At 39.7% G+C, this 23,495-nt stretch overlaps 2 protein-coding genes across 2 annotated transcripts in view; both read left to right on the forward strand.

Moving 5' to 3' along the window:
- The first annotated feature begins 389 nt into the window (after positions 1-389).
- Positions 390-18,851, forward strand: LOC137287735 (receptor-type tyrosine-protein phosphatase F-like). Its single transcript, XM_067820122.1, has 17 exons — positions 390-396; positions 1,754-1,927; positions 2,626-2,760; positions 3,812-3,948; positions 4,181-4,238; positions 5,047-5,237; positions 6,024-6,204; positions 6,896-7,030; positions 7,201-7,337; positions 8,182-8,280; positions 9,375-9,441; positions 10,965-11,129; positions 11,415-11,564; positions 11,676-11,775; positions 12,503-12,579; positions 15,858-15,945; positions 16,513-18,851. The coding sequence occupies exons 1-17, from the start codon at positions 390-392 to the stop codon at positions 16,772-16,774; spliced, it is 2,163 nt and encodes a 720-aa protein (XP_067676223.1). The 3' UTR covers positions 16,775-18,851.
- A 3,389-nt stretch (positions 18,852-22,240) lies between these two features.
- Positions 22,241-23,495, forward strand: part of LOC137286128 (receptor-type tyrosine-protein phosphatase eta-like) — a 68,534-nt gene continuing 67,279 nt past the window's right edge. The window contains exons 1-2 of the mRNA XM_067817791.1: positions 22,241-22,405; positions 23,042-23,348. Coding sequence (XP_067673892.1) covers positions 22,352-22,405; positions 23,042-23,348 — 361 coding nt within the window. The 5' untranslated portion in view covers positions 22,241-22,351. The remainder of the gene's footprint in view (positions 22,406-23,041; positions 23,349-23,495) is intronic.

Consider the following 23,495-nt stretch of genomic DNA (forward strand, 5'->3'; position numbering starts at 1 on the left):
TGATCAAAGTAAGGTAAGCGGGAATACAGTGACATGGCACATTTTATAGAAGTGAACAAAAACGTAAATATTTGTATAAATAAAACTACAACTAGTTTATGTTTTCACGTTATAGAAAAATGTCCCTATCCTATAGGTGAGTAAAGCTTCTTTGCGTCGTGCCTCTAGGTGGGTATATGTGTTATTTACAGTTAAAGAAGAAGCACAGCTGTAAAACAGTTGACAACACTGAGGACAACACGAGTATTGTTGTTGTCAACCATGATGGAAATGGACAATACGACTTCAATATTACAGCCTTGCAGTCCTACACCGACTATACGATTGTTATATCTTGTGTCAGCATAAACGGAAGAGGCGAGGAAACGAAGACCACTGTTCAAACGAACATGACTGGTAGGTGCGATGATATTGAACGGTATTGAATAAAGGCTCTGAATTAGACTGATTCTGACTGGTCAACTGGGGTGTCTAGTTCCAGAGAACTAGATCTAGTGCACGTGTGTTTTAGAGAAGATAATGCTGCTTTGTATAGAAATCACCGAGGTGGAAGAAGCTGGTTAAAATTCTTGAGGTGTCTAGCTGCAGAGAACTCGAAGGAGAGAATGCGTGGGTTTGACAGTACTGTTGGGCTGTATCGAGCATGTTCACGAGCGATTTGCTTATGTCCACATTGCCCATGCCATTAATACATTCTGTGATATATGACAGACATTCAGGCTTTGGACAGGCTGGGTTTCTTGAGTAACTGGATGTCATCAGCCAAGGTTCCGTCTGATGGTGGGTTAACCTGCAGTGGTATTTGCAACATGGCTGGCAAATGAGAGAAAGAACCAGATGCTTACCCAGATGTGGCACTTAAGAGGGTAGTATGACAGTCTTTCAAGATGGACTGTTGTAAATCAGATACGACGTCTAGTGGGCTATTGTAAATCATGATTGAGCTTCAGAAGTAGGTTGCGATTTATCATATTTCAAAGATGGAGTGAAGTCCAAGAATGCAAGAGCAGCGACGTACATATTGATCCATTCGTATTATTTTCACTGCTATTTTGCCTTATACGTTGTCCTTCTTCTTTTACATACATTCCGAAAGCTTCTTTTCGGTAAATGCAGATATAGACTTCACAAACTCATATTAATAAAACAATCAAACAATCAATCAAAAATAAAAAAAAACGATTCTAAACGGTCTAACTGATTTAACATGTTTAAGAATGTGGAACTAAAATGTTTCGTTTCAATTCTGTTCAGCTTAGTAGGGATAGGGTGAGGTGCTCACCTCGGACGCTTACCTGAATGACTTATATTTCGTGAAGCCTTCAGATGAAATAGCGGGTTCATTATTATTTGAAAAATCACCAGAAACGTTGAAACACATTGATTGGGTCATCAAAATTTTGAAAATCAGTGGACATTTCAAAAAGACAATGGAGTATGTTTTAAATTTAATCCTTGTGTCATAACCACCTGAATATGCTGTCTCGCAGAATCCCATGTAGCGTATTATTTCTACTATATTAATACAACTATAGGGTAATTGCGACCATACAGTTTAAAGTCTACTGATGAAATGTCTGGTCGATCGCGCGTTTCATCGCTTATTCGCAGAAATAAGACGCAGTGCGTTTTCATCAAGAATCGCAGAATCAGTAGAAATATCAACATGGCCACTGCAATTGATTTCAGCGCCATTGACTGTATTTTGTTCAGGGTTACTGAACTTGATAACATCAATATGATGTTTCTGTAGTTCCATCACCGCCAAAGGATTTCTGGGCCTCAGTCAACAGCTCATCCAGTGTGACTCTGTTCTGGACCCACGCTGACCACCAGGACGGACCGACCACCTACTACATTACAGTTTGGGAAGCAGCCAACTTACACTCAGATATGTTCGGAGAGAATAAGATTGTCAGTGTCAGCGGTATGTCGTGTAATTATAATGAGGACGTATTGTGAACACCTACAAAAATTTATACACTTTCTTCAAGTGCTATTACTGCATATTACCTAACATTTCTGCATCGATAAGGAACCGAGTTAACAGGCCACTGCACATGTTAATAGAAATGGGAAAGCGCGGTTTTCCGACAATATCAGGAAAGGGACACCAGAAATGGAATTCACAAGCAAAAAGGTTTGGGCGCGACGAGCGTACGCGTTAACCACTCGACTACCCTATCGTCCCTGATACGGGATTGAAAGAGTACTAGGGTAAAGTGTTACGTTCATGGAAAAGGAAAGAATAGGTGATGTGTAGTCCATGGCAGACAATAAGTATTTGCAGCCTAGTGAAGGAAATGATTAAGATTCATTATCAATTAGGCATACAAATCATCGAGATCATCAGGTTGCTGTCCATTTAGAAGTGGCACTTAATGGATTCCGTATTACGTTATTCCGTATTACGTTAACAATCAATTCCTGTACCATATATTTTGATCTGTGACGAGATATTGGTATACGTGCCAGTACATTATGACTAACAAGTGTAAAATTCTTCACATTTTTTATGGAGGGTCTTTTAGCCATAATGTTAAGGTAGCGTGCGTCACAATTAATACTTACTGTTATATATAATGCATAGTTTAGAGAAAACTACAACACCTTCTTTATCTTCAGGGTTCTATAACACATCCGTGGTGGTTGGGGATCTCCGGAGTTACTGGAAATACAACTTCTGCATCACAGCAGCTACTCCATGTGGAAACTCAAGTGTCCTGTCTCTGAATGAAACTATCCGGACTAACGAGTCAGGTATAAAACAAAAAGCGAACAAATGTATATTCCTCTTGCTCATTTCCAAGAAGAGCCTATTACCTATGAGGACCTATTTACACCTGACCTTCTTATATCCATCGCTATTACCCATCAGTTCGTGTTAAGTGTCTACCTTTGTCACCTGATTACGTTTGTTGTCTTTACATATACAATGGTCTCTGTAACTTAGTTTTGTTCACTTGATGAAGGATAAATTTAAATACGACAGAAACCGTGGTAGGACTGAAAGTCTAGTGGCTATACAGAACAGTCAAATTCTGACAAGTTCATGTAAATCGTGATAAAGTACATTTTAATTATCATATATTCCTCGTACTGAAATCTAAGTGCTTAGTTTTGTTGAAAAATTTGCCCTAAGAATGAAATGAGAGTAACGGAAGTTGTAGTATACGTTGTATGCTTAGTAAAATGGAATGAAAAAGTAGTCCCGCATTCCGGTGACACTCTATGGTGTATCACACGTGTGCAATGTATCGAAAATATTTCATGGCCTATTTTGACAAATATGGACAATAAATAATACAACTGCAAATCAGTCCACAAAGATATTGTGGATTCGTATCGTGGACTGAACCAGAATATAATTCTTGCTAAACCATAGCGGAGCTTCTGGCTTACACTAAAAATGATAAACATCTCTGTCCCTGTTTCCTGTACTTCCGAATGTACACCTCTTGGTAGTATGAATACCTTTTCAAATACTCTTGGACACCTCGTCCATCTTAATTATTTCTAATCACCTACCGATAGTCATCCAATAACACATTATACAATGTTGTTGTACAATGGAATGTATTACGTAGTATGTTTTATCCACAGTTCCAGGGAAAGTGAAACATCTTCACATCGACTGGCCAACATTTGTTTTAATTTATATCCTTAAACACATCGGTCTATCTTAATATTATTTTCTTCACATATCAATGGTGATTAAATAACACTTGCCTGTGATTTAATCGTACATTTGGAGCAGCAAAATCTACTGTTAGTTTTTGTGTTACTAATAAAGAGTATGTTTCAATTTTAGCTCCTGGGAAGGTTGAAAATCTTCACATAGAGCAGATTAAAGACAATTTTACGTTTGTGGCAGTTATCTTCTCTTGTCCCAACGAAACAGAAAGACACGGCGACATAAAATATTACACACTGTCGTATGAAGCTCAGGTATGTCTTAATGCTGCTCACATAAGATTTATATTGTTTAAATATCCAGGTGTAAGTCAGAATTATGTACTATTATTTTGATGTGATAAAGATTACGGATGGTGTATACATTCTCTTTCAGCTTAATTATACCTGTTCATACAGATATATCCAGCTAGGGAAAACATATGAATGAAATGGATATTCAGTACATATGGATTGTGAAAGATGTGTACTGTTTGTACGTTGACAGGTAGGAAATCACAGCAATGTGACAGAAAATCCCACAGGATTGAACATTTCAGCTGAACGTGAGGTGAATTGTTCCTACTCACGGGTTGTATCCGTGACATCACAAACAAACTACTTGTTTTCGGTGAGTCCAGTTATTTTTTAAAACTTTTAACCCCTAGTAAGTCACTGAATATTTGACACGATTCCTTGGTTGTTCCGTTGACTGTATTTTTGTAATAATTTAGCTATAATTGTTAATATATTTATAAGTTGATTTAGTCAGGATATGGCTGTAATATTGCCAATGTGACTTAAATCTTAACTCTCTCACTCACTCACGATTTCTTGAATGAACTGCATTCAGTTAACATGACGTATAGTGCAACTGTGTGGGGCACTTGATAATTGCTGTATCAAATGGGCAGGGTAATATGTTTGCATACTGAACAGAGAATAACATGTAATGGTAAAAGTGTAGTTAAATTGATTGTGTATGGTCGGTACCAGAAATTGTTCCAGATACATGCCGCGTGAGGGCAACACTTCGTCTTCTTTCAATTACAGGTTGTGGCCCATGATTCGTTTTCTGGGAGTATGGCAACTGGATATCATTTCGGAGATATTGGGAGTAAGTGTGCTTCTGACATTCCATCCAGATGTTGTACATGATTTATGTATTACATGTAGGATACACGTGTATACAACTCATGTATACGGGGGATAGAAAAACTGTCATTCGAATGTCTCACTAAAACAGAACCTCCATGGCAAGATTGTTATGCAATACCCATCTCTTAGAGTGAACTTGCATGCCAACTTATAACTCTTTGTTAATGACAAACCAATATCATGTCATCTAACTGCATCATGTGCATTGTGCTGCAGAGCCAGGGAATGTTTCGGATTTCACGAGCACGTCTATCAACAGCACCTCCATCAGACTCTCCTTTAAACCTCCCAGATACCCCAACGGCTACATCCTGGGATACGTCCTGTATGTACACGCAGAAGACGGGGAGTGCCAGCAGGCTGTGTGCATTATCTGCACTGACTGCAAGTCTCATGCAACCTTCAGGGTGAGTACATCAATGAGTATATCTTAAGGCATGAGAGGGCACACGATTTTACTACCCTCTGCCTGCATTGCCAGTTATGCTCAGTCAAAACATAGCCACCTTTAATTGTCTAATGTCAAGGTCTAACATGTACAGTGACGTCCTCTTTTTCTTGACTTGAACGTATACTATTTTCCTGCCATAGTGTATTGACATTCCACAGAAAAGAAAAGTTAAGATTTGCTACGACATTATGTTGAAGGTACATGCAATTGCAAGTATGACACATGTCCGTGTATGGAAAATCTTCTCCAGCAATTGAACTGGTGTCTCTATTGTTCAAAGAGTCTTTGGGAGGTTTGGGTAACGTTCATTCACACGTCACCGATAACTGTTTATTCCTATCATATAAAATACACGTGTTTGAAGGTCTTTGATCCAGTATTGAATGGGAAGGCGTAAATCTTCCAATTTACTCTCAACATATCTTAAGCAGAACAGTCTGAATTTCATACTAATAAGTTTACCGAAAATCCACATCGGAAAGATAAGGTGACTCGAATGTTAGTGTACATATACAATACCAGGATAAGGTGACTCGAATGTTAGATGTTAGTGTACATATACAATCTCTGGAGGCATGATACAAATGCACATCCGAAATCTATTAGATATCTACATGCATAAATATCATAAGTCTGTTTTCCTATCGTCTTGAGTGCAAGTGATGTTCGCTGAAGTAATAGTTTCGGGAATGTCCTATCATGATTCCGTCCATCTTTATTCATCAGTGTCCGTCTTCTTCAGGTTAAGCATGATAAGTGTCGTCTATCCCGAAATGTCACTGTACGAACAATTGAAACGTCTCCCACCAACTATGACGTCACCTCTCTTCAGTCGTACACTAACTACACCTTCACTGTGGCCGCTGTCAACAACTTCAGTATCGGGATTAACACGGCTCTAGTCGTACAGACAGACATTGATGGTAACTACATTTGAATTAGTTCTACTCATTTTGCAAATGAGATAAAACTTAACGTGATTTTAAAATGGTATTCGTTTAATATTCCCAGGAACGATTTTGTAAAAAGGTACAGAATATATGATATGCTACATGCGTGATAACCAAAAAAAGTGACGTCATAATTGTTTGGATTATAATAATGATATTTTTCTCCGTACTAGTCCCATCGGTTCCTAGAGATCTCTATGCATTTGTGCTTAACGCATCGTCGGTGGAGGTTAGCTGGACTCCCCCGACACACAAGTCTGGACCAACGGACTATACCATTATCCTACAGCAAGCAACAGGAAGACTTTCTTCAAAGTTCGAGAACACGAGAAACATTACTGTGAACGGTAGGTGTATTTTTGAGGCGCAACAGCCTAACACGTTTCCATAATATCCATGACCATACGATGTAGATATCTTGTTTTATGAGATTCAGTCTCAACTCCCTTGGGAGTATGCAATTCTTGCTGCTTCTTGGCGCACCGAGTTTATTGTGGCTTTCTCATCCTAACGAGGTACATTTCACCAAAGAATTATGATATATTAATTTCTTTTGAAATATTCTTTGACTCACACCTGGTTCATACGAGAGCGTAACAAGGTAAGAGAAGCTTGAAAGACATGAGAATTAAGAGGATTCATGTTCCTATTTTTTGCCCGTCAGGTTATCCATCATCTAAAACAACCATTAACGGCCTATTGAGCTCATGGAGGTATATGTTCAGCATTATGGCTAATACATCCAAAGGAGCTTCCCGTCCTATAATGTTTGGAAGCAGCATCACAACTCAGGAGTCTCGTAAGTACTGTTTTGCTATTGCAGTGCAGTTTCATTATCTGATTATGACATCGCAGCAATGTATTTTCGTCAATGTCTTATAGCAATATGCAGGTAGGTAGCCCCTGACGTATCCATGAAGTTATTTAATTTGTTTCATAATCAAAATTTATGATTACATAAATTTTCAGAACCTTGTGAAGTGCAGAATTTGAAAGTTTCATCGATTCCTGACAATTTTACTGCTGTTAATCTCACCTGGGACTGCCCCAAAGAAACAGAAAGGAACGGCTTTATCAGGAATTACACCGTACAGTGTTCAGATTCGGTACGATACCACAATGTTCACCAAAACCAAAATTGAAACGACATACACTTTTGCCTCCTGAATCTTGTAAAATCCTGTAATCAGAGTGCCAGTCCAATTACTTAGATGACACTGACTGCATGCTATTTATACCAAGCAGGACATGGAAAGTATGTTTTGTTTGAATATTGCTATTGTCAGATTGATATGTTAGCATATCTGAGCATACATTATCTATATAAATTATTGGGATCTTTTAATTATCAAGATAGTTACCAATTAACATTAAGAATGGAATTGTATATAGACAGGGACTTATAGCCTGACAGTAATGGTCCTTGTGGACTGATGTACATGAACAAAGTAGCTATTTGTACTATAGGATAGGATAGACTGTGATAACTCATGTATTCCTTTGAAATGTAACAAACCTCTTAAGCTTTGTCTTTGAAATATACCGTTTGCACACATTATGCGTACGGGACACAAGTAATGAACACATGACAAGGACAAACTTTATGGATGAACAACTTCTTTATTCAGGTGGGGCGGCGTTTCGATACAGATTCCTGTATCGGTGACAAGCAAGCGACCACGCATAACAAGTATGCGTGGCCGCTTTAGTTACCTCCATATTGTTCTTTCTTTCCTTCCTTTCCTTATGATCAAACAGCCCCAAGAATGCACGCAGGGCATATGTATCAATATATATAAAGTTTGTCCTTGTGAAGGGACGAAAATCTATGTATTTTCATGTCGCATTCGATATTACATTCCTGCTACTCATGTTGGAAGGTCACATTGTTTTTAGATAAAGAAATTACTAATCTTTATCTAAAGAAAAACTTATAACTTTGATTTCCAGGGAGCAATGTTTGATGGTCATTATGAACCAGAGGATCCATGTGATAAGACACATTCTGTCATCTTACCAGTACGACCAGAACACGACTACACATTCACGGTAAGCATTAGACAAACATCTAATGTGATCAACCCGTTCTTCGTCCATGAAAAGGACGTTTCACTTTAAGGAATCAACACTATGTAGTACGAATCAAATAGATATATCTCGGATCATCATTATTTTCACTGTGTACAAAGAGTTTCAATCGGATGAGACTAGATCTACATCACTGAAAGAAACAATGTGTCTTGTGGCATGTTAGCATGTCTGTTGGAGGAAGTTGTTTTTGATCGTAAAAATAATATCGATATCCACCCTTGATAAGACAGCTGATCATACAAAGACGCATCTATCGCGATATTCACCTGAATCACTTCGTTTATGTTCAAACCTTAATGGTTTCCAGGTTCGAGCAAAATCCTAATTTAGGTAGTATATATCTAAATCAGCAGTTGAGTTGTGACTAACTAAATTCTAATAAAACTGTTAATATTGACTCTGGTTTGCTAGTGATAATTTCTGGAGCATCGGCAGGAAGTCAAATCAGTCAATATTGTTGAAGATGTTAAACATACCCGTAGATCAGCAACTGCCAACAGATTGACTATTTTCATCAAGGTTATTTTAAGAGGTAAAATGAGATGTTGTGTAAAATTAAACTTTTGTTATTGCATAACATGTCCAGTGCTTCTCGTAGTAGGAAAATGGCATTCATAGGCAATACATACTCATATGTTTATCTTCAAGGAGCTTGTTTGGTTAATTCTCTGTGTATTGGATGCAGTGAGTGGCGTTTCAGTTTGGAAAGGCTATTCGTTTACCAGACTTTCTGGTACCCGTCGCCTCCATCAATCAAATGGTCACATTTGGGTCTGAGAAGGTATGGCATTTGAGTACAAACGTGGTCCTGTTGAAGGGTTATCTCACTAAGTGGCAGTTACCACACACTATCATCAATGGCACAAAACCAAATTCTTTTGACATAAAAGTATGTTGCCTCCATTTGACATTTGCGCTCATACAATGTCACTGTAATTCACTAATTACTTTTGGCATTAGAATTTGAAGCCGTTTTATTTCCCGAATACCGCATCATGCATTTTGGCATTTTGTTTAAAAAGTAAAATTCTCATTTTTTTTTTAAAAAAAAGGTTTATGCCAATGCGATGTACAGGGGCAAGCCGAAACAGTCAGAGGTGTTCCATGTCACTTCTGGAAGTAAGTACTTATAACTACACATTGAGTACTAAGTTTGCATTAAAATTATTAGAGTCTGAAAAGGAAATGACGTAACATATTACAGGGATGTACCGTATTGGAAACTATATTAAATGTGTTAATACAGTATGGTTCAAAATTATTGAGAATAGCTAAAGCATTTCATATTATTAAACGAGAACAAATCAGATAAAATTGAATGTATTGTGAAAGTGAACTGACCTTTTCATGTTGTGTAGGTAACAATTTAATATTTTATCAAGTTTCCTTGAGCTTCACGGCACAGTCTAAGACGGGTAGGCATACTTCCTATCAGAGAGGTTAGTGTCTCGTGAGTTATGCTGTCCCAGTATCAGACCACTTCTCTCTTCATGTCTTCAATTTTTGTCAACCCCTTTTGATTCACACATTCCTTCATCATCCCCCAAATGTTCTCAATGGGATTTAAGTCAGGACTATATGCAGGAAATGGTAATGCAGTCACATTTTTCTGCTGAAACCACTGCTTGGCATGTTTTGCGGTGTGTTTAGGATCATTATCTTGCTGCAAAATCCAGTCATTTCCATAAAACACATGTGCACTTGGAAGGAGAAAATTATCTAATATGTTAGTGTAGCGTTGACTTGTCAGATTTCCCTCAAACACACACAGCGGGGTCGTTCCTAATAAGGATATCCCTCCCCATACATGAAACTTTGGGCTGTATTTAGGTCGTCGATACAACGGTGCTGACGCAGACTTTGTCCATATTTTCACATTATTGGGATATACCCATATTGAGCTTTCATCAGTAAAAATCACATTTTCCCAGTCAAAGTTTTCATGTGCCAAACACCACTCAACACGCCTGTCTTTATGTTCTTGTTTCATGAGAGGAGAAGGAATTCCAGTCTTTTTCTCCCATCCAAGATCAATCAAATTTCTTCTAACTGCAGATTTTGATACAACTGTTGATCCCCTTTCTATCATTTCATACCTGATGGTGGAGATGCTTGCCCTTTGCTTTTTAGACGCTAAAATTCCCAGCCGGACGCGATCTGAGAAGTCCAATTTTCTGGGTCTCCCTGCTCCTTTCTGGTGCCCAAAATCCTTTCCCTCTTTAAAATTCTTCCTAATCCTATACACAGTAGAAAGAGGAGTTCCTGTTCTCTCTGCCAATGTATTTACATCATCAATTCCTTGATTACACAACTCAAAAATCAACCTTCTTTTATCTTCAGCAGACATTGTTGACAGTGCTGAGGAAAATGACGTCTGCTACAAATTCAGGGGAGGTAACTCTAATTGTACTATACTCAGTAGGCCAAGATGAGTTACCTCCCTTATACCATTACTTAGTTTTAAGTATCAGTGAATCAGTTGAGGTGTTAGGATAGCTCAAAGTAAGAAGAAAAATTCTCAATAATTATGAACCAGACTATATAACTAATAATAAGACTACATAATGTGAAACAATGAAATAATATAATAGGGACCATGCTGAATGTTCATATCGTTTAATTTTGAGCTTTCTCGTTCACAGAACCTCTGAAAAAGGATACAGCAGAAATATTCAAGAGCATGGCAGCACAAACTTCAGACGCTGCCACCGATACATCCTTTGTCATCTCTTTTGATCCAAAGACTCTTCTTGACGGTACAAATGGGAACATAATTGAAGCGGGAATTCTTGTAATGAAGAAGAGTGGTAAGCGAAAATACCTGTTTGGCTCATGTCCTTGAATGAATGAATGTGTAAAATAACATAACATAACATAACCTCAGTATAGATTGTGTCTATTTCTGAATCCACGGCCAGAACGACGTGAACAAGTATAAATGACACAAAAGAACGGTGAATTCCTTTTACCGTTTTCACGAACACCTGTTGTCGTCACAGATTTTCAGTCTGACATCTTGGTCGCTCATTGTTTAGAGAACACACTTTCACAATAACTCAACCCCCCCCCCCCCCCTCATCATGTGCATACAGAAACACAGCAAACGGACCCTGAAAGTGTGACGGAATGGGACGCATGGAAGAACTGGTACAAGTGGAAGAACAGTGGGTATAAGGGTTCTTACCGCTCAACTCCAGAACACTACCTGCTACAAGCTAGGAGGAGGAGGAGCGCTTCTCCAGGTAACATTGACTTACAAGATATCATCCTTGAGGGATATATACTAATGATAAGTATGTAATTTGAAGTAGCAGTCACATACATGTACTAAGCGCGTCGATTTGTGACTTCAGGGGAGCGCCTTACTTCGTACTCGGTTGGTGTGGATGAAAACTGTGAAAGTGAAAAAGACCAGTTCTGTAATGGACCCCTGGAGCCAGATACTACATATATGTGAGCTTCCTTTCATTTTTGCCATGATATCCAGCTACCATGCCGTGAACTCTGAACATTGTCTTTAAAGTTTTCTGACGTATGATTAAGTGAGTGAGCGAGTGAGTTAATATTTGACGTCACATCGGCAATATTTCAGCCATATCGTGACAAGAACATGTTTGATAGTCAGATGAAATATATATGTATATATAACGAAAAGCTTAGAAAGACACTTTATAATTTCTGTGTTACCATCATAATTTGAAAATTATGAAATCATCATTCATCCGAAAATCAAAGATTTGTGTTCTTAAGTATTTCTTAAAACAATATGTGAAAAGCTGGTATGTGGAATATGGTACAGAGCATCTGCCAGGCGAAGGGAATCAATGCTTCGTCACTTAGACTGCGTTCTCGATTGCACCCGTATAGTTGCGAAATGTACACAACAAAGTCTGTCGCTGCCGGCATTATTCGACAAGAATGGAAAACTGACCATTGCGAAGGTCAAGGCCTCCCTGCCACAAGGGCAGAAATTTTCTCTCACAGCGCATAGATCTCATTATGAAATGCTTGCTCACTATTCCCTTTAATTGTTACTTTAACAGGATAAATCAATGGAGACGAACTGGTTATTTGACCACTATTTGTCGATATTAGATCATTTAACGGTTGACTTAGACGTATTCGCCAGAATGACTTGTTTTGACTTTGCCAATCCAATATTCGTCATTGTGCATTCCAGGGTTGTTGCTGTGTCGTGTACCAGTGCTGGATGCACGTCCACCGAGCCGTTCGGTAACTTTAAAACCAAACGTACAGGTATGCGTTAATTCACTTGATGATAGTGTTTTTGATGTTACATGTATGTTGAAATCCACTCGAAACGCATCACGGGAATACAACTTTTTTCTCCCTGATAAATGAAGAAAGATGCGCGTCCCTACCGATACTACACTGATCAAAATGATTCAGAGCAACCATGAATTAAGGATACCAATGACTGCGATGCAGCTGATATTTCACCGTTAGTGTCAACAGCGTGTATGGCCGCCATTCACGTCGAGCAGACGGACAAAGATTCGTCTCATCAATAATGCGACCCTCCTTCTGAAAACCGTATCTTTCAAAGCGAGTTCAGCTCAAGGCCGTTATTCCGTTGAGTTCTTTTCCCCATTTTGCCCCAAACATCAGCGCTGGTTTCGGAGGCACATGACAGGAATGTTTTTTTTTGTTATTTATTTCACGTGATCTGGGGGTAAAAAGGTACTTTATAGCAATTTGTAGGTCACGCGATCACACAGGGATAAACGTGTTTTTCGGTGGGGATCATGTGTCGGTACCATAGGCTGACTACTTTATGCACAGTTTGGTTTAAACTTTGTGTTGACATATTCTGTGATGTATTTGAACACTGTGGTTTTGAAGAAACTAGCCTTGTGTTGACGGGCATCCTTGCGTTTGAATGTTCAAGAAACGGATTTGCCACTGGCTCGAGTGTCTGTGAAATTACCCTGACCAGCTATTAAAGGGGCTCTCTGGGGTGTAAATAGGCCACCGCAAAATCGGTAACCCATATCCATCTGCCTTGGCATTGCTGTGCGTGGACGTCCACCGATCGGCAGCTTCATTGCGGTTCTGTTGACCTCTCAACAGTGCTGAAATGGTGTTTCGGTAGCAATGGGAAGTCACAGGACCTCGACGTTGAGACAATCCCCCAGTAACCATCTCTACAGCATTGTGACGTTTGTCGTTTAATTGTTTGAAAGACCAAATGTTAAAAGAAAATACTATTAGGCTTTTCAAGTCGACACCAGTCTTGGACATTCACATTTCATCACTAATTATAATTGCAGTTACAATTATAGTTTTCTTTTGTGGATAATATGTGCGTGTACATAATCATATACCCCGTGCTGTACTTGTCAAATCGACAAGTAAAAGACCACACAATGATGATTTTTCATTGCGAAAATGAACAGTTTGAGGCATCTGTGTCGTAGTTTAGACAGAGCTGTATTCACGAACATGGTACATGTACTGAGAATTGTTCAAGAGCACCAACATTGCCTTCCATTCTATTGCTAATTAGTCAGACATAGCCCACACAAAAACATTCAGTCCACGGTGCACAAGCTTTATATGTAAAATGAAGTGAATACTTTCCGTCAATATAAAGAAAAAATATTTTACTGTAGTCGGGATGAAAACTGACTTGCCATTGCATGTGTCCGATGGCACCTATGTGACCGGATACTCTCAACGTTTAGACAACACCTGGGTCCTCTTGCATAGAGCAGCCTTAGTTACAATCGATCTTAGGTCCCTGAAGTCAACTTTACGATCACCATACAATTGCTGTAATGCACTTATAATGCACAAAACCGGTCTTAGTGCGATTGTAAGACAGCATCAATGTAAGATAGCAATCTTAGCTATCTAACACTTCAATGGTGCAGGTACGAATTTCTTATACTCGACGCCCGTCTACAATTGTCTGCAAGAGCGCATAGCATGCTGCTCACATAGCAGGCGGTTACTGCACACAACAGAACCCACAATCGCTAATAAATACCTACCCATGATCATGAAAATATAGCACAAAAAAGTCATTAAGAAATTTGGGTCTAGATTGAATGAATTAGTTACTGAGGAAATTGAAACAAAACAAAAAGAAAATGTCCCTAGGACATAGCAACTTAATGTCTGATTGCCAATAGTTGCCACTGAGACGTATTTGTACGTGCATCGTATCAGGGGATTTGGGGTAAAAACCTAAATGCTTGAATTGTTTTTGCCATATACGCACCAAACCATGTTAATTTTGGACCCTATTTCTTTGATAATTACTTCATCGTATTATGGAATTCCTTTAAAGAATATGAAAGAATCTTGATTTTACACGATATCTAATTGTAAATTATTTTCGTTAAAAAATAATTAAAATCAATGACACGAATGGGACAGAAACTAAGAATACATGTGAAACTCTGTGGAGTCACAACATGAAATACAACGGGCAAGGCAGACCCAACGGCAACGACATAATATGTCAAGGGAAACTACTCCCATCTTGCTTAAAAACTGAGATTAGCTGCCTTTGCGTTATTGGACACCTTTCGTAACTAAATCCTTTCCATGATTATGAAAACGTATGTTGTTTCAATTTTCTTCCAAGACTGAGCCGGGTAGGAATAGTTAGTACTTTATGATATCAACTCGATGTTCATGTAGTTCACTACCCATATGTGTTTCACGACCCGATGTTTCTGACGTTAAATCGGTGGTGCATTCTCCCTGTAGTTGAAGTGTCGAGGCAAATCACACACTTTTATGCAATATGAGATCAATATCAAAACGCATAGTGGATTTTTTTGGGCGAGAAACAAAACCTGACTAAAACGCCATTTTCTTACATACTACAATAATCTTAGGTCCTTACGATTGGTTTGGACCAATTGTAGGTTTCGATTGTAGCTTACAATGATCTTAGCCCACAATCGCAAGTGGATGTCAATTGTATCTGAGGCCAAGATTGCAGTCATAATGATTTAAGGTCTTAAGTCATCACAGTCCCCCACAATGGCAAAATACTATCAGTGACTATCTCTGCTAGTTATTATCATGTCAAATGGTTTGGTGTGTATTTTTCAGTCTTGCCTTAGATACAACAACAACTAAAAAAAACCCATCTTACTCAGAAGTCCCAAACTACCGGAAGGCACCAATACACCACCCGGCCTATCCGTGTGCCAAGTCTGGTGAAGGAATAGTTAACGGGTTTAAAGTTCTGTTGTGGTAAAGAGCACTACCATCGAATTCAGTCGAAGTTGAGTTTGATGCCATGAAAACATTTTATACAGTATTTTATTCACAATCCCCAAAATACCAAAAGGCACCAGTGCACTACAAGAGCTATATGTTTGGGAAGTTTGATGAAGAAATAGTGACCGTTTTAAAGTTCTGTTCCGGAAAAGACGAATGTGCACGGACGCACGCACGCACGGACGGACGGACGGAGCACACCCCCACCACACCCCAACAACAGTGTTTAACTGACCCTAAACTGCTTGCGGTGTACACTTCTTCATTTGTTACAGCACTTGATGATGCCGCACCATGGACGATCGCCTTTGGGGTGACCACAGCTCTCCTGCTTTGTGTCATCATAATCCTTGTTATATATTTGTAAGTACCATGACTTGTTTAGAACAAAAAATTCTCAATTCATGGTCCCCATCCCAAATCGCTTCTAAAGAGATGAGGGACGGTGGGGTAGCCTAGTGATTAAAGGCTCGTTACATCGAAGACCCCGTTAGGAACATGAAGTTAGAAACGGATTGGGCATGCATGCACACACACACACACACACACACACACACAAACACACACAGACACAGACACACACACACACAGACACACACACACACACACACACACACATACATATATTATGGCTTTTAATCCCGAATATGAAAAAAAAATCAGATTCGGTATCCGAATCCCGATCTGAAAGAAATATTCAGATTCGGGATTCGAATCCCCAATCCTGAATTCTGAATCCGTTTCTAACTTCATGTTGCTAGACCCAGGTCCGATTCCCTATATTGGTACAATGTGAAGCCCATTTCTGGCGCCCATGTTTTTATAATTCCATGAACAGCATGAAAATAATTCAGAATTCAGTTTGCGCAAATATTTGTCTGCTGTATGAGACTGCCGGTGCCTTTCACATGTTTGTATCTTCCATTGCAGCAAGGTTGTTCAGCCAGCAAAGACAAAGAGATCACGGGGAGGAGCCCCTGCAGCAGAGCTGTCGTTGAGAGGTACTGGACAGAGTGAGGACACCCCTTACGATGAAGTAGCAGGTGGATCTACCAGTGATTACCACAATACACATGTGAATAGATGTTATGAGAATGAAGATACCAAAAATCAACACACATATGAATCGTTGGCCAATCAAGTAAAAGACAACGACATGCATTTGTACGAAACTGTGCAGGTGCGCTTGTGAATCTGAGTGAGTGAGTATGGTTCCAGGAATATCGCATCGGAGGACACAAGAAATGGGCTTCACACACTGTATCCATATGGGGAATCGAAGTCGGAGTTTCAGCATGATGAGCGGACTACCCTAGCGCCCCTTGTGAATACGAGGTTACCACGAATATATTATATATACTATCGTCAATATCAGTGCAGTACCTAATCTATTTAAGGAACCGCGTCATTTGGTCAAATTGCAAAATACATCACTGTGCTGTATGTAATTTGATCGCATGTATTTCCCATTTATTTGTAAAGTTGTATTTGTCCCACCGGGGAAATGAAACAAATACATTAAATCAGATCAGCTTACTCTGGAAACAGCCAAGAAAGTTTTACAAAAATACATACAAAACTTCTCATTTTCAAAAGATTTCACATTTTGTGCGCTTAGCGACAACTTTACCCTGAAAATGAACAAAAATGTGAATATATTGTACATGTATTGGTGACCGTTTCCTGATCCTTGATTGTAACCGTCACAAACACATGCAAGTGAATTGTTTACTTGAATGAGTACAATGCAGGGACAAATAATACAGATCAAAATGGAGAGATGCATCGGATGTCAATTTCGCTGCCACTGGGACACCAAATCTCGAAATATTCTACACGTGTCGACCTGAGTGAGTGAGTGAGTGAGTGAGCGACTAAAACAATATGTGTATTAACAAGATAGATTATACATTTTCGCCAAGGAAGGACAGTAAAATAAATAGAATATCATATATACACATGTAAGACTAGTAATTAAATCCAAAACATTTTAACTATAGGGGACAACATAGTATATAAACAGGCTATAGATCGCACACATGGGGACTTCCAGTATCTTTGGTACCTGCAAGGACCCTAGCTGGATTTACACCATCCCCTCAGCCTTCTTTAAGAAGAACTTTCCGCAATGCGGTTATGGCAGTGCATCCCACGGCTCGAATCGACCGACACATATGTGAATGCAACTTCACCCCAGACCCGAGCGTTTTAGATATATGAGCTACTAAACGACCCAACCCTATCGACATTTCCACTTGAGAGACAAAATCACACAGCTAATTTACCTTGAAACTCGCAGACCCAGTACGTGACAGGCTGAAGTTGACTACTGCATGTATTCCGGTTTGGAAATAGTACTCATAGTACTGTGTGGTTTGCAATAACGCCACGAGAATAAACAAAATAACTATGGCGGCCCAGTGTAGTCCACAACTTCCTGTCTCGCAATTGCTGAATCAGCTGCTTAGTTTCCAATAAAATGGTCTGGCTGTGTGTTTTGGCGAATGGGTTGTTTTTTGCTGTCTGTACTGTGTGTAACATGGAATCTGTTTGTGGATATTGTTGATGTTTGGTGTATGTTCAAGTCTGTATCGGTGCTTGTCATTGGTCACATTCCTACAGTCCCATTGAACCATGCCCAGAATTGGTTGTCTGTGGTTTCAAATGGATATAAATTCATCTTATTGTCCAAACACGCAGTCACATCGTATCGTTAATGCCGTGCTCGAGTGTTGAGGTAAATATACATCTGTACTCATAGTATGTTATTGAAAGGACGCATAACTTACCCAATACTTACCCAATTGATTTCATTTGCCTGTAATCATTGTTTTGTGTATCAACTAGCAAGGCAGTTTTTACTGTGGGCATAGACACCTGTGCAATAAATATCAGGAAAGGTAAACATGTCTTAGGCATTTATCTGTAATTGTGCAGTAACAAAAAAGTAAGCAATTGATTAATTAGCATTGTGATATGTACCTCTGTATAAACATAAAACTTGTACATAACGATTAAATAAAGTTATATCTCAACCGTGACCTGTGATAGAACTAAATAACTAACTGTGATACACCCTTTGCCACGAGGCGAATGCAATTGTTGAAATTGATTGTGATAACAAACACTGTGATTGACCTCAAATAAGTGCTTGTAAATGTTGTCATTAAATTATTTCTTTTTATCAGCAAGTGGTACAAACTGTAATCATCCTGCTTTTTTGATAAAGCTATATCAGCAATACGAAAATAAACCTGTTTCGTGATCAACGTTTGTTGTGACAATCCTGTTTTTGTAAAAAGCCTGGTCTTGCGATACAGCTATTTTGCGATAAAGCAATTACGTGATGCAAGTAGACACTCGGGCAAACACTAGAGAGAAGCACGAGCTGTGGTTGTAGCCAATATGACACTTTGTCAACAAATAAACCTTTCAAAGTGTTAAATTTGTCATGATGAAAAGTGAAAATGAGGCACAGTCGACGGATTCCTATCCATAAAACAGTATCTGTGCACAACATGTGCAGAGCATTATGAACAGCAGTCCTCTCCAAGTACATCTAACACAGACATTGCTGCAGCAATACGAAATGGGAATTATACCACTGAGGACTTAAAACTGATTGCTGAACGCATTCCACAGGTTGTTCTTGACTACAGTAAAAATATTTGCCAGGAATATCAAGATACAAACCTGTTGCAAACACATGAGGTTTCAGCATGTCCATCCAGATTTCCTTTCTGGCAACACTGTGCCAGATGAACTTGTTGGGTAACACCATAAAAGATAATGCTCTTGCATTCACTGTTGAACAAATTTATTATTGTAGAGATTCGAACCTCATTGCCCCTTTATCGTTTGCGAATAACATAACTGTGCATTACATAAAAGGCAGCAATGCAATAGCTATATCTCGACCTGCTGCGTCATATCACAGCATACTGAAATGGGTCGAAAATCAAGATAATGGTCTGGTCAAGGGGACATTGTCACCTTTGTTGACAACAACCAAGTCCTGGCTCTTAACTGGCAGATCCGTCACGTCATGGTCAGGGTCCTCACGACACTATTGCACACTTTCCTGGGGAATGAGGACTCGTTACAGACTCGGGAACAGTACAATCTACGTGACTGGCTGATGTTTGATGTACAACATCTCACAGCATCTTTGCCATCATTTCTCACCCGTGATCTGTCACTGTTTCAACATTATCGAACCCATGTCACCAGTCACATGACTGAGTCTGTACTGAGTGATCAAAAGTGTCCCACTTCCGGTTGTTGTGATGACTATGCTCAGAACCAGGAGTCCACGTCAGCAGGATCGAAGGCATCATACAGGGCACTGTTCGATCAGACCTCAACTAAGATCAGGATCATAAGAAGTGACAGCATAGCTCACAGGTACTCCCTTGTGGAAGCTGGCAGCCTTATTGCCCCAGATCTACCCATGGCACATTTTCCTTGTGCACTTCCCCGTCTCTTTCAATGCCACACTCGGTGCATCTCGTATCACAGTCACGTTGGCTCAAGGATGACGGTGTTGTCTGCGTCGTCCGTGACTCGGTTACAGTAAAAATGCGGAAGGGAACTCAGGAGTGGGATCATGGGTAGTGGCAGCTACTGGCACATTTAGAGAAGCCTGAAACAAATTGCTGGCAATCTTTATATAAATTGTAGCCGCTTCAACAATAACTGTATGTTTTGAACTTATTTTTGCATTTATAAACTCGGTTCTAATATGACACTGTAACAACACTTTCTAGACACGTATAGTGAGTTCTTCCTACGTCTTTCCTAGATTGGGTGTGCAGTACTTCCAGTTCTGCTGTGAGACGTCATCATATGACTGTAGCATTCCGTATCTGTCTTTTTGTATATCTTGTCAGTCTGCAACATAACAGCAGATTGTCTTTCTATCAGATCCGTGATCGTATGAGTATAGCGCTCATTGCCAGCAATCACAACCTCTCTGGACCGCTCTAGGGAGATTCGTCACTGGCACCGTCATCTGCCACAGTCGGCATACCTTGAGGCCCGCATGTCAACGCGTTTACATGTGTCTCTCGGAGCGAAGGCATTGGACATGCATCTGTCATATTTTGCCAATACGTATCAGGACAACAAAACGCTGTAGGTGGTTGAGACGACATCTGGGAATCTCTTGCAGTATTTTTCATAGCAATGTATAGTTTTCAGCATTCTGCCATAAAAGGCGACTCAGCTTGTCGTAAGAGGCGACTGACGGGATCGGGTGGTCAGGCTTGCTGACTTGGTTGACGCATGTCATCGGTTCCCAATTGCGCAGATCGATGCTCATGTTGTTGATCACTGGATTGTCTGGTCCAGACTCGATTATTTACAGATCGCCGCCATATAGCTGGAATATTGCTGAGTGCGGCGTAAAACTAAACTCACTCACTCACTCATTTCAGCATTCTGTACTTAAATCAGCAATAACTATTTCTGTTGTCAATATGTCATTGCACAAGAGAGCATCTGGCGTTTATATGGATTTATGAATACAGTTTTACAAACGTTGTGAATGGGTTTTCCTTGCATCAGTTTTCGCTTATAGTAATTTCCTCTAATTTCTTGGGTTTCAATCGTGAGTGGTTAAAATGGTTTTCCCCATATTTAAGTGCTTTTGGGACAGTTATATTACCAATCCTGGGTATGGCCAGATAATACAGAGTTGTAATGAACATACACCAAACATAAAAAAAATCACAAATAAATTCCATATCACACACAGTACAGTAAGCAAATTCAGCTGTGCGACTTTGTCTCTCAAGTGTAAATGTCGATAGGGTTTGGGTCGTTTAGTAGCTCATATATCAATAACGCCCGGGTCTGGGGGTACAGTTGCATTCACATATGTGTCGGTCGATTCGAGTCGTGTGGTGCACCGCCATGAGGAAAGTTGTGCTTAAAGGGCCTTTTCCAGATATGTGCTATTATAGCGCGATCGTATTATCGCCCTACAGCTCGTTTGGACTACTATAGCTCGATCTAACTATTATAGCTCGTTTTCAGGTTCTCCCCGACCTGTTCTAAAGGGTCACACATAACATGATAAGTCGAATTCTGTTTCACCTCCATTCTTAAAGAGACACAATATGATTAGCTGAATTCTTTTTCACCTCTATTCTGTATGAGACATAGATCATGATCAGTTAAAATTTGATTCAGTTGGCTTGTTGAATCATATGCCCTCAAGATCATACTGAATAAACTATTGAGGTAAAGGTATTTGTCTCAAGGATTAGTGTGAGTGCGCATGACTTGACGCAGCCTTTATTTATACTATAGACATATCATGAGGGTGAAAACTACAAATGGACCCATTTGGGGAATTGAACCCGACCCTTTAACTACAAATCTGTGCTATCGTAACTCAAAACATGGGGGCACCTAAAAGTGAACTTCCGGATATGTGGGGTCCGGGTAAACGGGGTCGACTGTATACCAAATTCTAGAAGTGTAAATGAAGTAAATCTGTTGGTAAATTGAACTTAACTGGGCTGCTGACACATCTGAAGATTTGACCTGAAGTACTGAGCCCATGTCCCCGGTGACTGGGTATGCTATCTAACGTATCGAGCTTATCACAAACGCCATTCAGCAGGGGACGTCACTGCAATATCTTGTCAACTGCACAATGAGGAAGTAGTTTACAACAAACGCCTCCTGAATTTTACAAGCAGGAGCGTGGGATCATGTAAGCAGTCAGGACTTCTCATCGGATGTACCTCTCATTGTCTCCAGAATGAATATAGGATTAGGATTCTGTTGTCTCCTGCTCTTCTCAGTCGTCTGTGTGGTATGTAATACACTCGTGTTATCTTCACATCCCAGTTTCAAAGTTATGAACCAAGAAATATGATACACGATTCGAAATCAATTTGTTTGGAGTATTATCGTGGACGACAATTGTTATGGCAGCTCTGTTGATATCGGTTTTAGTTAGATATCACGTGAGTCAAATCTCTCGACATTTAGCGAGCCAGTGGCTAATCTCTGTACAGAAAACTCTGAACTTTAGACAGCTAATGTCTTCCCTCAGTTACATCTCCTCTGGTGATGCTGTTCGACTCCATGAAAGCAAGGTTGGTTTAACCGTCATGCAGGGCCAGGTTGCATTACCATGCTCCTTAAACACCCAACAGTCATAAGTAAATCCTCTCACAACCGGTCTGGTGCACATGCACTGAAACGAACACAAACCCCCCTTTCCAGAACGCCCTCTTTAGTTAGAAACCGACCAAGAAACTCTTACACATTCACAACTGGAAGTGTTAATGTTCATTTTACCTGGTGGGAAGAGAGGAAGTTAAGTGCTTTCCTTCGCTTAGTCATAGATCAATGTGCATATAGATTAGAAAGTGTCACAATAACCTCGTTCAAGTACATTGTACCGAGCGTAAAATAGTCCTGTCTGCACAATGCTTTGTTTCAGGATGCTGATGTGCAGACGTCAAATACGCCTCTTAAATCTTCCTCACTCTCACCTTCATCACCACCAAGTCAAATTTCAAAATCGGCATTGGCAACATCGATAGCATCATCATCAACACAACTAATGACAACACCATCTTCAACATCACCTCCAACAGCAGCACCTACCAGTGCAACGCCTTGTATTATTCTTGGCAAGTCATGTCAGACGTCCCCATCGTGTTGTCAAGTTGACCATGCGACCTGTTACAACAACACCTGTCAGTGTGAAGGCAACTTCTTTCATGATGGGGGGACATGTAGTAATGGTGAGTCCAAAGTAGTGTTTCATCAGATAGTCGATTGTGGATGAGTGAGTGCAGTCTTACCGTTGAATCACAGATAAATGATGCGAAAAAGAAACCCGACATGATATATATGTAGATTTGTTTTACCAAAAACTGACTATATTATCA

The sequence above is a fragment of the Haliotis asinina genome, chromosome 6, assembly GCF_037392515.1.
Source record: "Haliotis asinina isolate JCU_RB_2024 chromosome 6, JCU_Hal_asi_v2, whole genome shotgun sequence".
In the NCBI taxonomy this organism is placed as follows: domain Eukaryota; kingdom Metazoa; phylum Mollusca; class Gastropoda; order Lepetellida; family Haliotidae; genus Haliotis; species Haliotis asinina.

Bases quoted from the DNA above. Each gene is read 5' to 3' on its own strand.
- LOC137287735 (XM_067820122.1), top strand. The intron at 7,031-7,200 runs GTAAGTACTGTT...ATAAATTTTCAG, and splicing joins CATCACAACTCAGGAGTCTC to AACCTTGTGAAGTGCAGAAT. The intron at 11,565-11,675 runs GTAACATTGACT...TTGTGACTTCAG, and splicing joins GAGGAGGAGCGCTTCTCCAG to GGGAGCGCCTTACTTCGTAC.